Source organism: Lingula anatina, chromosome 1, assembly GCF_051362555.1.
Source record: "Lingula anatina isolate TDL-2025a chromosome 1, LinAna3.0, whole genome shotgun sequence".
Lineage (NCBI taxonomy): Eukaryota > Metazoa > Brachiopoda > Lingulata > Lingulida > Lingulidae > Lingula > Lingula anatina.
The window spans coordinates 15,028,199-15,043,042 of record NC_141767.1 but is presented as its reverse complement, the minus strand read 5'-3'; the positions used below and the strand labels follow the sequence as shown (position 1 = coordinate 15,043,042).

The window sequence follows — 14,844 nt, the reverse complement described above, 5'->3', positions numbered from 1 at the left end:
ATCCAGGTCCTTAAGTGAAGAGTCAAAATGTCATGCCTTTTAGGCAGAAAAACATGTCGAGTGTCTTTAGACACTAGTTATTTTTTAACCAATATTTGATAATTGTTGAATTGTCATTTAGGAGAGCCGCAAGTTGCAATGGACAAGAAGAGTGGCAAAATATCAAGCAATATTTGGGAGCCAGTGATCACTTGAAGGGAACAGATCCAGGCAAGCATGCGCCAAAGGTCAGTTATTGAAAAACCCTTTATTTTGTTTGTTGTATTCTTGCCAGCAGTCTGTGTGGCTGGCCTGTTTGATACTGTTTTCACCATATGCAAAACTGTCTTCTCTTTCTCTATCACTAGTAACCATTTTTATTGTTCTTTCTGAGCACTGAAGTCATATCTGATATTTTCCATCTTTAAAAGTTTAAAATTAATGATCTGATCTTCAGTTCAGTGAAAATATTGGAATAAAATCAAGTGGACATTGATTGATTTGGAAGAAATGAATGTTTTTACATTTATTTTGTTGCTTAATATGGAGTTGCAACTATTCAATTTCAAGAATTAAGAATGACCTTCAGTACCTGTATTTTTATAGACAAAACTGGAAGAAGACATTGATTTGTGCGTGAAACAAGGAGACTTTGAAACTGCAGAGAAACTAAGTGATAAATTAGCCAACAGGGAGGTAAGATGGTATATGAAAGACCTATTTGTGTAACTTTTATTACAGTTGGTTTACAACTTATGTACAGCTGTACATGTTGAAATACTTGTGAATCACATTATCAATGAAATCATTTATATCATGAATTATTCATATGATTATTAAATATCATTTAATGTTGTTAGTAAAAATTTGCAGATCTTAAAAATCTTGCTATACAATTCAAGGTGGATGGAGGTTGATATTATCACAATTGCAGAGGTGAAAAAATCACAGTATGCAAAAATGAACAGCTTATATAAAATGTGGAAGTAGAATACAGTAGGATATTTTGATTACCAGTACATCAAACCCATTTGTTCTGTTTAAAACTGTCAAAATAGGTGTATTCATAAAAACATGTTATTTGCATAAAATACTAATACTACACAAATGGCACTGGGTGTGTTGTAACTGCTTATTAAAAACACATTCTATAAATTAACACAGTTATTCCTAAATTTGTGAGTGCTTGAAGAGGATATATTCTTTGACTCTGTTTGGCACTCTCAAATGCTTCGCTCCATACACAACATTGGGAACTAAATGTTTCCTTATGGCTATTCTGGAACATTCCTGGAGTGTGAGAACATTCTGTTCGTAGTTGTCCAGCCACTCTAATTTTTTCCCTGCATCTTGTTCCTTGGAACACAACGCTTTCACTTGTAACAGTTGAGCATGGCTGAGCCTGTTGCCTGTTAGGAGGTACATTTTCACAGCAGAAAACATGTCTGGGATTTGTAGAAAAGCTGAGAACAACCAGCCATTTATCTCGATGCCTAATGAGGAGACACTGGGTGTAGCCATGATCAGAAATCTCTTTGTAGCTATGGTATACTTCAGCCATTGTGGCATTCCCTGTTTGTCTTTGGCTTTCCAGAATGGGGTAAGGGTCCTAGGAGAGTCGCCATTGCCCAGCAGCATCTCGGCACAGTGTAGGTAACCTTTGAGAAGTGCATAGTAGAGTGGTGTGAATCCCAAGTCATTGGTCTTGTCTCCCTTAGCTCCTTAAATTTGACAAAAAAATAAATAAATAAAACAAGTAAAATGTAATGTTTTCAAAATTCATTGACTTGAATATTATAAAGAACATTATGCTAAACAGGTGAGGCATTTTTCATGGAAAATGCTCAACATGTTTAGTCATAAACAAAACGTGGCAAAAAGAGCAACTAGATGAGACGCCAGTGTGTTTGCAGCAGTTAATAGTGCTGCTAGACTGCTCTATTTGTAGCAGTCAACTGCACTGCTGTAAGTGTTTGCTTGCAGCAGGTGGTTTTCATCCTAAATAACTTACTTCTCTTTGAACTAGACTGAAGTTTAGATCTCGAAGGGTTAGCACTCCATCGTGTTAACTCAAACTTTGGAGGCGGAGGTCTCCAACTGTAAGCCGAACAACTGCGATGTGCCATTTTCCAGTGGCCTGTGTTAATTAGCTCAGCCGTATTCAGCAGTAGCCAGGGTCAACACTTAACTGGTTTCATTTATCTTTATACTTATAATAGACCTTTAATGATTTTTGCAGTTTGACAATGTATGTGAATAGGCCGAGATAAAACAATTTGGAGACACCCCAAAGACACTATAGTGTTAAATTTCACAACTGAAGATTTACATGGAAAGGCAACACATACTTGTTGGTATTTATAATAATATGAAATTCATAGTTATTATTATAACTTCAAAGAGTGGATTATATCAGAAGTGTGTAAGTCGACATTATCAGTAATGCTTATACTGGTGTATTGATCCATGCAAGTCTAGTGCTGTTGTCAACTCAGCAAACATTTTATTTCACATCAATGAAAGGTCAAATAATGATTAATGGCTCAGGGATTATACTTTATGAAAGGTATTGATTGCAGGCTCTTTGTAGGTTTTATGAACCAGAATGCTATCTTTGCACTTGTCCCAGATTTGTGAGAAATATTAAAACTCAATTTTTTCTTGCCAGACTTTTCTCATAATTTGTCTTCTATATATGGAAGCATAATGAATTTTAATGATGCAGGTATTTTTTTCAGCATACCATAATTTAATCGGTAATTTAGTGGTCGGCTTTTAGGACTAAGTGATTGATTTTTTTAAAATATATTTATTTGATCATTGCTGATCAATTATTTTTCAGAATATTGATGCATATATTTTTTTCCATAATATAAATTTCTGAAATGTAGGATCATTTAGATATGATGCAAATGGCACAGCGTATTGTCCAGTATCATGACAAAATATTGTTATTGTCCATTTATGTTATTATTTTTACAAACTCTTTCAAAAGCATCTTTAATTTCATCAGGCATACATTGGTAACTACTTAACCTGTTGTTTATTACACACACACACACACACACACACACACACACACACACCTGCATTTAGCAGTATAGCTAGACATTCCTCATGCCCTTTCTTAGCTGCTATGTGTAACGCTGTGTTCCCTCCCAGCTGTTGTATTCTGGCATTGACTTTGGCGCCTCTCTCCAGCAGATGGTGCAGCTCTGAGGTAGAGTTATGGGTGACAGCTGTCAGGACCTGAGTGTGGATATCCAGGGTGTGGTAAATACTGGGGTACAAGCTGTCCATCTGAGACTCGGGGTGTCTGGATGAAGAAGATGGTTATATTGTCAGGCTAGTTTTTTTTTTTTTTTTTTTTTTTTTTTTGCCATATCTGAGATTGCCTTGGAAAGGTTGCATTGTGTTTGGTGTTATAAATATTTTTGAATAGACTTAAAAATGTGTTTTTATTCACTAAAGTTGTTTGATTTGTAAAATTATCATCAAATTGTAGGACTCTATGAATATACGTAGTGTATGGAACAGATGTGTTGCAACATTCCACCTTTTCAATGAGAGAAAGGAAATTGTGTTAGTTGTGAATTTTCAAAAAACACAATTACGATGTGTGGCAATTTGCTAGTTGTTTTAAATCTACTGTTTCATTGTTCAAATAACTTCAGGTCTGTACATGCGTGTAAAATGTGAAATATTTTTGATCATTCATCTTTTTTCGTATTGGAAATGGATAGAGTACTTTCAGTATCGTATGTATTTACGCTTCAACGAAAATTCAACAGATAAATTAATCAAATAGTTGATAGTCAGAAACTGTTATAAAAGAAAGGGAATTTGCATGAATATATTGTTCCTATACTAACATTACCACACAAAGTCTTCAGTCAAGTCAAAAGGTAAAGGAGAGGGGAAGTAGATAGACACACACAAGTACAAAATTAATTAAGCTCCAAGAATTTCAGATTATTCAAAACACAATAGAACACAGCACACAGCATTAAAGAACATCAACTATGACAACAACAAAAACAAAATGGTCAGAAAGTTTTCATTTATGATAGATTCAGATATTTGATTTACCTGTTGACTGTTCAACAGGCAAATCAAATATCTGGATCTATCACAAATGAAAACATACTGACTTACAAAACTGAGATCCAATGAAACTATTTTCACATTTAAAAACAAAATGTCATGAAAATTGTGTTTGTTGATTGAGAAAATCAAAATGTAAGAAACTTACCCTTCTATGGTGTGATTAGAAAAAAAGATGGGAGATATAACAATGAATGTAATCTTGCAAATGGTAAACGTGCTTGACCTTAGGCTTAACATGAAATGCAGGGCAATCAGTTTATTTGGTGTTGCTAAGGTTTAGGCACACTTAAACCACACAGAATGTCAAACTTTCTATCACAGAACTGGTGCAGTAAGAATCACTGTAATCACTGTTAATGCCAAGTGTTATTGTGTTTAATAAGGCTTGTGCAGATATCTCGTGGGTGCTGGTCTATTTGCAAATGGCTTACTGTTCAGAGCTATGTGGATATTGTTGAGGACAGAGGCTTCCTTGATACCACTGGCTTTGTCCACTTTGTAAAGGCCTCGACTGTTGGTTTCTTTTCTGACATGATGGTAGTTGTGGAGTTCTTGTCAATATTACTTGGTTTATAAGTGTCCCTGATTCACCAAAGAGAACAGTTTTCATCTCTGCAGGAAAATCTGGCCTGGCATGGTGTCGTATGTCTGAGGGAAGCATTTCAGGTGTTTGCAGTGTGCCCTTGATAATGAAGTAGCCTTAGCAACATCGCTACACCATCTGTGTCTGGTGCTTACGTGGTCTTCAGCCTCTGAAAAAAATGAGGATTGAGTTATAGATAAATGTTCTGACATCAGTTGTAAGCGTTATTATGGGTTTTGAAACACAGGGCTTTCAATTTGCTGAATTGCAATCATTTAAATGCTTAGTCTGTAAAATACAAGCAGTGGAATACATTTAACATGGACTTGATTAAATATCTATGTGCCTCTGTAAGAATATCTAGCTAGATGCATGTACTGAAAGTCAGTTGATACTCCCTAGACTCCATTTATGGGCACTATACCTGTACCATGTACTCTGTAGTTACAATTTATAAGAGGTAGTCTTGCAACTTTCCTATCCACAGTGCTTATTCCAACCAGTAGGTACACTCAGCTGCTTTGTTGACATACTTAAACATTGACCACTTTAGAAAGCATATTTGAAGCTTATACAATACTAGATGTATGTGCTCACAGAACTTACCATTCCGTTGGTCCATTTAGGTCAAGGTAGTGTTTGTTTTGATTAACAGTGCTGCCATCTGGCAGGTGCTGTTTCTTGAACTGTGAACAAGCAGGTGCTGCCACCAAGCGGCAAATGAGATGATTGTGTTCTTATATGACTGTTTCAGTTTGGAAAGAAGATAGCAGATGCAATAGATGCTAAGAAGTTTGTAGAGGCCAAAAAGGTAAATTCATTAGGTACTTCTTAAAGATATTTTAACAGTTTAACTGTCTGTGTTATTTTCTCATTTTTATTATTTATTAAATAAAAAAAAGTATGCAAGTGAATATAATACTTTACTTTTTGTATTTAGATTCATAATACTAACACTGAAACTTTATTTTAAAGGAAGAAGAGGAATCGGCTGTGTCCAGGAAGAAAAAGAAGCTTCACTGGGTGTAAGAGTCTTTCTTATTATAATTTTTTTATTTGATGAAATATATCTTTCTATTACTTCCACTTTTTTCCCATTGCAAGCCTGGACTAGATTACATTTTCTTTTAAAAAATTTTTGTGCAAGTTTTAGCTTTATTGATTTAAATGTTCTTGGGTATTGATTCAAATGAGAATATCTACATTGACCTTGACAAATGATAACCTATTTGAAGCTGAAAAATATTATCATTTTCAGTTTCCTCTCTATAAGCATCACGTTTTTCATGTTTCAGTTTTCAACCCAAACAAAAGTGGGAGACAAAATCAAATATGTGACATATCTTTGCTGTGGTAAGTGGATGGATTCCAGTGCTACTTTTAACCAGCAGAACATTCAGGCTTCCATTTTAGAACATCTAAATTTAAAGATGTCACTGCTCAGTTTTGCATGTATCTAATGCATACTAGTTGCAAAAGTCACAGAGTAAATGTTGTATGGTTGAACTTGAAAATTGAACAATTTTGAAATGTTATTTTAAGCAAAAGTGAATAAATTGACTTGGAACATGATGGATGTAAATTTAATTAACTTATTGAAGAATGTTAATGTATTTATTGATTTAAAAGACTATATTGATAACAGCTTAACAAGAGAAAGAAAATAAATTTATTTATTTAACTTATTTTTTGCTTACTTTATTTTACATTTCTTTGGCAATTTGAAGCAAAGAACTTGCATCTGAAATATGAAGTTCTCAGCTTTAAGCTTCTAAATGGTGACCAGTCAAAGAGCTAGGTATATCCTAGTGCTGCAAATACTCAAACTTCTATAGATCTCAGCATGTCATCGCTATACAAATGTGGTAAATACAGCGCATTGCTGATAGACCTACTTGTTACATTAGTTATATATACAGTTTTATTCTTAGTCAGATTTATCTGTCAATAAAAATTCTGACATCTTAACCTCATTTACAAATTTAAAATAATTATTTTCCTTCCTGAAAAGACTTCGTCCAAGAGATGTGGCACCACATTATAAATTTTGTGGAAAGGTTCTGTCACTTTTGAAGACTACCACCAAGAAATGAATCTCAATTGATAAAAAAGTATAGAAATGAAAAAAAAAAGTTGCTAGGGACCAACATTTTGATGGCATAGGTGTGGTGCCAAATATTATTTACAGTTATATGTACATTGAGATATGTTTAACTTTGGTGATACTCCATTTGGCATAATGCATATATAACATCATATATATAGCCTATCCTTAAAATACAGTACAGCTATTAACTATGTGTATTTATAAGTAATTGCACACTTTAAACTTTCATATTTGCCCTAACATCTATCTATAAATATTTTTGTTTAAATCTGAGTTCACCTAAAAAATTAAGCTTCTTCCATATGTCCCATGGTTTAATTTAATTAAGCTACCCCACTCTCAGTGTGAAAAGAGCCTATAAGTCTAATGAGCTTTGTATTGTCAGTCCAATAGAAACATCATGGTACACAGAATTTTTCGATTGTGTACATTTTTTTTTTGCAATATGATTATTCATAAATCATAATATAAAGAATATTTTTCTCCAGATTGCTCCAAGTTAAACCTCACTACACAAGGCTGGAACATTGTCCGAGTTATTTGATGACGTCTCTTGTGAGGACGTCAACGAGTAATTAGCCGAGTCTCGTCTGCCCATTTCATGTTTCTTTGGAACAATCTGTAGATGTCTGAACTCAAATGGCTTAGTTTGATTCCCTCCACGCATTTCTATATAGTCAGGATTTGGCTTGGCATGTCCATTTGGCATGTAGGTTGAAGTATGAGTATTTTGGGGTGTGAAAGGCCTGTGAACACCTGTCTGTGGTAATAAATAATCTGTCTGTGGTGTGTATGGTCCACTATTGTTTTGAGCCGTGGCGTGTGGAGAGTAAGGCCTCATCATGCTATCTTGAGGTGCTGGACCTGTTGTGTATGAAGTCCCCGGCACCGGTTGTGGTGTATGTTCCCGAAAGTCTTGCTCCCTGAAGTTGGGAACTAATGGAGATTCATCATGAACATATGTCCTGTTTACCTGGTCATAGCTTTGTTCTATGATTTCAGGAATGTAACTGTGGTCTAGTTGATCTCCTGGTAGTAATTTGGATGTCATGTTGGCTGTATTTGGACAGGACGGACGTCTTTCCTGCTGAGTAGGACGGTGTTGCTGATGTTGTCCACTTTTGTCATCATACTGACTCTGATTTCTATTGTCCGCGTGTGTCACAGATGTCTCAGGTGGAGGCTCGCCAATACCCTGCCTGTCACCTTTTGATCTCCTGTCGTTAGATTGCCTATGAAAATTATTTGAAGAATCTGGATTGCCTGTGTTCTTAGCAGGCTTGTCATGTTCTCTGTGGTGCAGCTGTGCGTGGACATCCACTTCCACAGCTATTTGTTCCCCTTGTTGCACCTGATGGGAGCGGGGTGGTTTAGGGGGAGGCGGGGTATTGTCCATGTACATGGGGTTTGGTGCAATGGGCTCCTCAAATGTCACTTTATGCCCTGAAGTCTTCTTTTGTTTTATTTTCTTTCTTAAAGCTCCAGTATTTTGTGTGTTTTGATTGTCTGAGGAGCAGCCATCTTGTGGAGATCCCCTGTTACTGTCAGAGCCGGTTGACGAATTCCCAGTGCCGTCTGCTGAACTTAAAGCCACGGTCACCTCTCCATCTACTGTATCATGGTCAGTGTCAATGGACGAATTCATAGACGGTGTTGGCTCCTCATTATTTCTCCTTTCCTCCTCACTCATAAGCTGTGTTTCAATGTGACTATTGTGAATTGTGTAAACAGAGTTCTTGGCATTGCCTGGCTGCTGAATTGCGAACTTCCATGTCTGTTTCAGAGTAAACACAAACCAAAGAATCATCCACACCATCATGTACATAGCATCCATAACAATACAGGTCAGAATGAGAGGATCTCCTGTCATCCTGTATGTTGTGACGTAGTCGTAAAACACTGGCCCCTTACATGCCAAGGATAACACCATCATAACCATGGCTGCTGTGTGAGGAATATATCCTTCACATGTATTCTTCATGGCATATTTTAAGAAAGCATGGTAGTTTCTGTGCATTTTAATAAATTGTTCATTGTAAAATAGATATCCATATTTAAAAATGGTGATTGAGGAGAAAAACACAATTCCGTTTCCTAAAATGTATGCTACTGCTATGCCGCCATGACTCATAGAGAGCTCCAGTCCTTGGTGCAGATGATTGTTCACTTGTAGTTTGTACGTCACAGCAAATCCACAAAAAGAAAACAGATGCAACACAGTGGCTAGGAACAACTGACCAGAGAATAACATCGTCAGTAACTTGTGTGTTGTCCAGAAAACTGCAGGGTAACGAATGTTGTATAATATCAAAGCTGCGGCGAAGTTTATAAACTCAAAAGATGGGCTGCTCTGGTGATTCCATGGCACACCAGTAGGTGGAGCCTCTGTGGTCACATTCACTGTGATCATCTCAAGTGTGGAGTTTGTAGTTAAGTTGGTAGAGGCTTTTTGTGAAAAGGCCCAAAACTGTGGTATTTTGTCTCTGATAAAAAGCACATCCAGGTCTGTTGCCCACATATTGACTGGAAAAGTAAAAATAAAAATTGACTGTATTCTTTGGAAGTTGGAACAATTATGATTTTGATGAAAAACAAAAAAAAAACAAAACATTTTCACATACATATAGTAGAAAACGAGTTATAATGCTACTAGGTTTGTTAATATTTTAATATGAAAAATTGAATAAACAGGTAAAATAATGCAAAAATTAGACAAAAATAAAAAGTGAAACAAACACCAATTTAAATGAACCATGCAGACTTTTCTGTTGTAATCCAGACATTTGAAAGAAATATATTTCATGATGAAGACAAGGGCATTGAGTTCAATCAGCTGGTGTTTTTATATAACTCAGTAGAAGGGACATAGCCATTGCATCATGATTGTTTGGAACAAAGAGAAGCCCATGAAGAGCACCTGCCACACACATACACACACACTGTGTATTGAGTTGGGTCTCCACACAGCTTATTACACACACAGGATAGTTCCTATCATTAATCACCCAGTGGGTCCCAATGGCAAATCAGATGTAATTAGATTCATTGTAAAACACATAACATTTCCAATCCTTTAGTACCAGATACTACACACTGGGTTCAGTCTTGCATAAATTACGTCTCTTTTTGTCAACCTTCATAGTTTCAGAGGACATCGAAGACTCGCCTCTCTACTATCAGACTCTACCCATTTTGGACAGTGTCCTTTAAAACTTTGGGCGCATTTCTAGCCTAGAAACTGTATCAATTTGAAAATGTTGACAAATAAGCAAACAACTTTCCAGAAGTACATCAAATACCTTTTTATGAGGTTATAATAAAAATAAAAACAATAATTAAACAGGAATATTTGTCTTTTCTAGCTTGAAGATAAATAGGTAAAAGGATATTTTTTGGGTGAAATCTGTTTCAGAAATTGATGAATGTCATAGTATATGCATTTGGACCTGAACTTCTTTTCAATACCATAATGAAGTTGTCAGAATGTGTCAGTGCAGTGAAAGTGACTGGTCAACAGTTGCCAAAGTTTGGTCACTTTTAAGATACGGTTCACTTGCTGCACCCTCTCACTGAGACTAAATGTATATTTGTATGAAAATGTTTGCTGTCTTTTCCCAGACCAGAGTGAAAGACTGATCACCTGTTCACAGCATAGAAACAGAAGTCAGATGACAATGGATCTTTTCTGTTTTGCCAGTCTACACCTGTTCATATTTCATGGGAACTTGGGAACTAGTTGAAAGGAAATGTAAATGTCTAAACTGAATTAATATCAAGCATTAAAATGTGATGTTCATTGTCAAGTTACTAGCACTATGATTAAAATAACTTTTCTTAAATACTAAATAAGTATTTAAGAACATCAGTGAAAGTCAGCAAAGTCAGAGGCACATGTAGCCATGATAGAAAAAATGACTAAATTAATGTTTTCATATATATTTGTAGTTTAGACAACAATAATTTCAGTGAATGTGAACAGATCTTTACTCTTCAGGTTCATCTTGTCAAGAGCTCGTCTCCATTGCCAGTATAGCTCTGATTCATGACAGATATTGTGTTTTTAATAAACCTGGAGTCTTTATTTCACTTTCAAAAATATCTCACATGGATACAAATAGCACTGGAAAATGTCTAACAGTGGTATGTGTACAACAGGTATGCAGTTCTTTTCTCAGGAATTTCAGGACATAAAATGTGCAATAAAAAAGATTTGAAACAAAATAAGGTAAAATAAGATCAAATACTTAAGGTGTTTGATGGGTGTGTTTTTTTTTCTGCCCTCACTTCCTAACATATCTGTAAAATTCTTAGCATATGTGAGTGCAAAAACTATTTTCAAAGTCAACAAAAAACCTCAGAAGATATAAGTTAATTTGGTTGAAGTGTTTATGTGAATGCACCCTTCCTAAAGTACACTACATCCACAAGGAAGTGTGTGGTGCTGTTTCACATTTTTCTTATCTATTCTGTCAATAGTCTGGAAATTGAAATAAATTTGAATAGTACTTCACCCCCAGCAAGATTTCAGACCTCCTCTGATATCTGTTTACAAGGAACACAGATGGAAGCTGTTTTTCTATCACACTTTCTTTTCACCAACTCAGCATTGGTGATTATTGCACACATAGGTACAGTTTTAGTTAACTTCTACAAACAGTTTCAGTAATTAAGGTATGAACACTGTTTTCATTTCTTGGATGACTGTTAAAATAAACTAGGAGGGGGGAGTAATAGGTGTGTTACAACTTTCATTTAGGCCATAGGAAAACAGTGACATTGTTACTTGATTATTTCTGAAGAGTTTTTTAGCTTTTGTGATGAATATTCTGTAATTTTTTTATGTATCAAAATCAGGCCACTGTCTTTGTTGCCTTGCACTGTTGCTATCACGGCAGAAGGTCTTGATGCTACCCATACATGACATGTACCTTCTCCAAGCAAGAGAATTAATCTCGATTATGGAATGAACTCATTAACTAAAGGGATACTTTTGAAGAAATGTTCATGTCTGACTAACTTCTGAAGCTTAAATAACAGTTTGGCACTGTTGCTATTTAACCAGGTGGAAAAGTTGTGTGTTTTGTATTACACAACCATTGTATGAAGCGGAGGATTACTCTTCTGCCATAACGTAAGCCATTTGGCTATAGGGCATTGGAAAATGGGGGGTCTTAGTACATATAAGACTATCAATAGTGTGCCAGGACTCTCATTTGTGCTATAAATAATATTTTAAAGGTCTCATTATAGCAGGTATCTCACCTGTGTTCAGTATAGACATACCAAGGGTCAGTGGGAGTCGAACTCAATTTTGGGCCATGAACGTCATTTATTTTATTTTTACCTCTTGATATGGACAGTGAGAAGGTTTCATCTGATTATATGTTTTAGCAATGTCTGAAATGTCTGAATGTCTGAAAAGGTATTATCGTGGGTAGCAACTCAACTCTTACAATGATATTAATAAATCTGTAAATTGTCACTGTGATCAATTATTTTCCTGTTGTGGTTAATCATGTTTTTGGTCTGATTGACAAATTGTTATCATTCAATTTCTAAATGTGTTATTGTAAAGGCAGAATTAACATCAACCACATCAACCAGCAATAGTATGACAGCAGGGAAAATGACAAATAATTTCAAAAGTATTCAACTTTATGAATAAGATCTAGAGTCTCTCTTCAAAAAGGTCAACACTGTTTCCCTTCAAAGGAAGTTCCAGCTGAAAATGCTTATACTAAAGAGGTGTATCTTGTCTGGCTTCCTGATTTTTTTCAGATGTAATTGCCTTAAATCCAGCTGAGATTTTACCAACTATTATGCTAAATAAGTTTAAACAAAATCCAATGAAGGTCTTATCAGAAAAAAACATGAACTGTGCTTTGCATGAACAGCAGAATCCAAAACATGGATGTTTGTCAGTTTTCTAGTATATGAGGTGTTTTTTTTCTTGCAGCCATGCAAAGCCATCTTACAAAATATTAGACATTTCCCAGGTTGTTAAGTTTTGTTCATTACTATTTTGTCATCCACACTGAGTATATTTATTAATATACATTTGAGTGTTTACATACTTGATGTGCTACATAAACTGGAAATGGAATTCAACTTCAATACACAGGTAAAGCAGCAAGTACATGTCCAATAAAAAAGAAAACTTTCCCATTTTATATTCTTAAAAAGTGATCAATTTAAAGTGACAATTAATTTGCTCTTTGACAATAGCTGTACAAGGACATTTGAACAGGGTGTGTAATTTCATTCTAATGAACATAATGGTCTGTACCGACAGCCAGCATCTCATAACTCATCTGTTTGGATACAATGCAGGGTGGTGCCAAAGAATAACAGTTCACTTAATTGATTTTGAGATATACTAATTTGATTTATAATCTGATCCTTAAAGTGAATATAACATTATCAGAACTATGATGTTGTTATGGCATTTTATGAAGCACTTGGACCGGTTGAACCTATAAATCAAACTTAATGTGCTGCTCCTCCCTTTTCTGATATCAGGGAAGAAATGATGCATTTGAAAGAATATATGTTTTGTGTTGTAATTTTAAATGTTTTGTTTGAGAATGGTAGTGTTTGTTGTTAAATGTGCAAGACATGAAAACAGCCTACACTATCATTCACACAGATATGTTCTTGGGTTAAAATAACTGTCTTTTATTGTTCATGTATGGAAAATGGCCTGAAAAACTAAATTATTGGTCAGAAAAAAAACTATTAGTACTCACCATAACTTTTTAAGAATAGAAGAAAAGTCCACCAGGGAGTCATATTTCTGTTTAGATAAGAAGTTTTTTTTTTTTTTTTTTTTTTTTTTTTTTTTTGCAAAATGCACATACTACATAAATTAGACCTCAGCAGTTAGGTGGCATTTGTGTGCCAAACGCTTTTTTGGCATTCTTATTTATTTAGTGGAATAATTTGAATTCTCTTTAGTATGTATAGCTATAGGTATGACCACTCACCTTCACTGAGATATCCATGCTTTATCTCCTGAGCCTGCAGGAGAACATGGGGCAGCAGCAGACAAAAAGCTGCTCCAATGTGGAGAGTTTGTGCCACAGGACCCATCTGCTGCCAGAAACGCTTTCCAAATCTTGTCTCCAAATATCTAAGACGTGCCTCCTTCTTGCTTAAAATTTCTTCTCCAAGCCTAACACCGTCATTGGCATAATTTTCCACTTTGAATATGGCAGCCAACGCAAAAAATGGCAAACACAGCAGTGATAGTGCAATAAGAGCAACATAGGAGGTGAATTCCAAAGATGGCATTTCATCTTCTTTCCAATGTAAACTTTTGAATGCTGAGTACCTGCTAACGGCCAGGTAGGTCAGGTATCCTTGTGCAATCAGCACAATGGCGCAATACCAGATGCACCAAAAGGAGTTGAAGCGGATTCTGCATCCACACACTTTTTTCTCCGATAAAGGCATCTTGTGTCCTTATAGTAATTCTGTGCTTTTAAGTTTTTTCTTGTCTGTTTTAAGTTGTCATCCTGAATCTTTCTCTGCTATCTGAAAGTAAAAAAACAATGTTGCTTTGAAAATTGACCAAAACAAAGATTTGCAAATGCACAAGCTTCTGAAGTCTCAGCAACTGCAAGTCTTTTTCTTTGGGTTTAACATTCTAACAAAATGAAATGTGGGAGGTTTTAGGAAGTAGTATATACAGCTACATTTTGGGCATTAAATCACCAGCTTTTTGTGATCTGGCTGTGAAGACCTAAAACCCACAGAGTTTGGTGTATGGGAAAGTGACCCAGTACGTGAAACACTGCTCACTTTCAATTCAGTCTTGTCTTCCGAGATCCGGATGTTTTGTTGTCTGACTTTTCCACTCCTCACTGCAGCCTCCTCTCTTTTGAAGCAATTTTGCTTGTAACTCATGGGCACAAGTTCATATATACAGACCAGTGAGTTCACAGCATGACACATGTATTCATAAACTAAGATGTAGCAGTCAGCGGCTAATGAATTTACTACCAGTGTCTCTCTGTGCATCTATCATGGAGTGAACTTTACAAGGTGTATAAGAACTTTTTACCAGTAC

The 14,844-nt window shown here is 35.6% G+C and overlaps 3 protein-coding genes across 14 annotated transcripts in view; 1 reads left to right on the top strand and 2 right to left on the bottom strand.

Moving 5' to 3' along the window:
- Window positions 1–6,354, top strand: part of LOC106155294 (uncharacterized) — an 8,339-nt gene extending 1,985 nt beyond the window's left edge. For both annotated transcript variants that reach the window (XM_087002126.1, XM_013530052.2), the window contains exons 4-8: window positions 122–227; window positions 586–675; window positions 5,424–5,480; window positions 5,645–5,694; window positions 5,965–6,354. In XM_087002126.1, coding sequence (XP_086858252.1) covers window positions 122–227; window positions 586–675; window positions 5,424–5,480; window positions 5,645–5,694; window positions 5,965–6,007 — 346 coding nt within the window. In that variant the 3' untranslated portion in view covers window positions 6,008–6,354. The remainder of the gene's footprint in view (window positions 1–121; window positions 228–585; window positions 676–5,423; window positions 5,481–5,644; window positions 5,695–5,964) is intronic.
- Window positions 677–5,426, bottom strand: LOC106155295 (uncharacterized). 4 transcript variants are annotated; one of them, XM_087002122.1, is made up of 4 exons: window positions 5,276–5,426; window positions 4,518–4,838; window positions 3,066–3,295; window positions 677–1,700 (listed from the first exon to the last, which is right to left on the bottom strand). In XM_087002122.1, the coding sequence occupies exons 2-4, from the start codon at window positions 4,745–4,747 to the stop codon at window positions 1,150–1,152; spliced, it is 1,011 nt and encodes a 336-aa protein (XP_086858248.1). In that variant the 5' UTR covers window positions 4,748–4,838; window positions 5,276–5,426; the 3' UTR covers window positions 677–1,149. The 4 variants fall into 4 exon arrangements, with proteins under 4 accessions (XP_086858248.1, XP_086858249.1, XP_086858250.1 ...); XM_087002123.1 differs by lacking the exon at window positions 5,276–5,426 and adding an exon at window positions 5,094–5,244; XM_087002124.1 differs by lacking the exon at window positions 5,276–5,426 and adding an exon at window positions 5,100–5,121.
- The window catches only part of LOC106155296 (uncharacterized), a 26,922-nt gene continuing 18,406 nt past the window's right edge, over window positions 6,329–14,844 (bottom strand). For 7 of the 8 annotated variants that reach the window (XM_087002116.1, XM_087002118.1, XM_087002114.1 and 4 more), the window contains 2 exons: window positions 13,760–14,309; window positions 6,329–9,299 (listed from right to left, as the gene is read on the bottom strand). In XM_087002116.1, the coding sequence (XP_086858242.1) occupies window positions 7,276–9,299; window positions 13,760–14,228 (2,493 nt within the window). In that variant the 5' untranslated portion in view covers window positions 14,229–14,309 and the 3' untranslated portion in view covers window positions 6,329–7,275. Of the gene's footprint in view, window positions 9,300–13,759; window positions 14,310–14,576; window positions 14,821–14,844 lie in introns of those variants that run through there. The other variant, XM_013530037.3, reaches the window with a different exon arrangement.

Excerpts from the sequence above, each read along its gene's own strand:
- LOC106155295 (XM_087002122.1), bottom strand. The coding sequence starts at position 4,747 with ATGCTTCCCTCAGACATACGACACCATGCCAGGCCAGATTTTCCTGCA. Across the intron at positions 3,296-4,517 it reads TATCCACATAGCTCTGAACA|ACACCCCGAGTCTCAGATGG; the intron begins GTAAGCCATTTG and ends TTCTTCATCCAG. Across the intron at positions 1,701-3,065 it reads AGCTATACTGCTAAATGCAG|GAGCTAAGGGAGACAAGACC; the intron begins GTGTGTGTGTGT and ends GTCAAATTTAAG.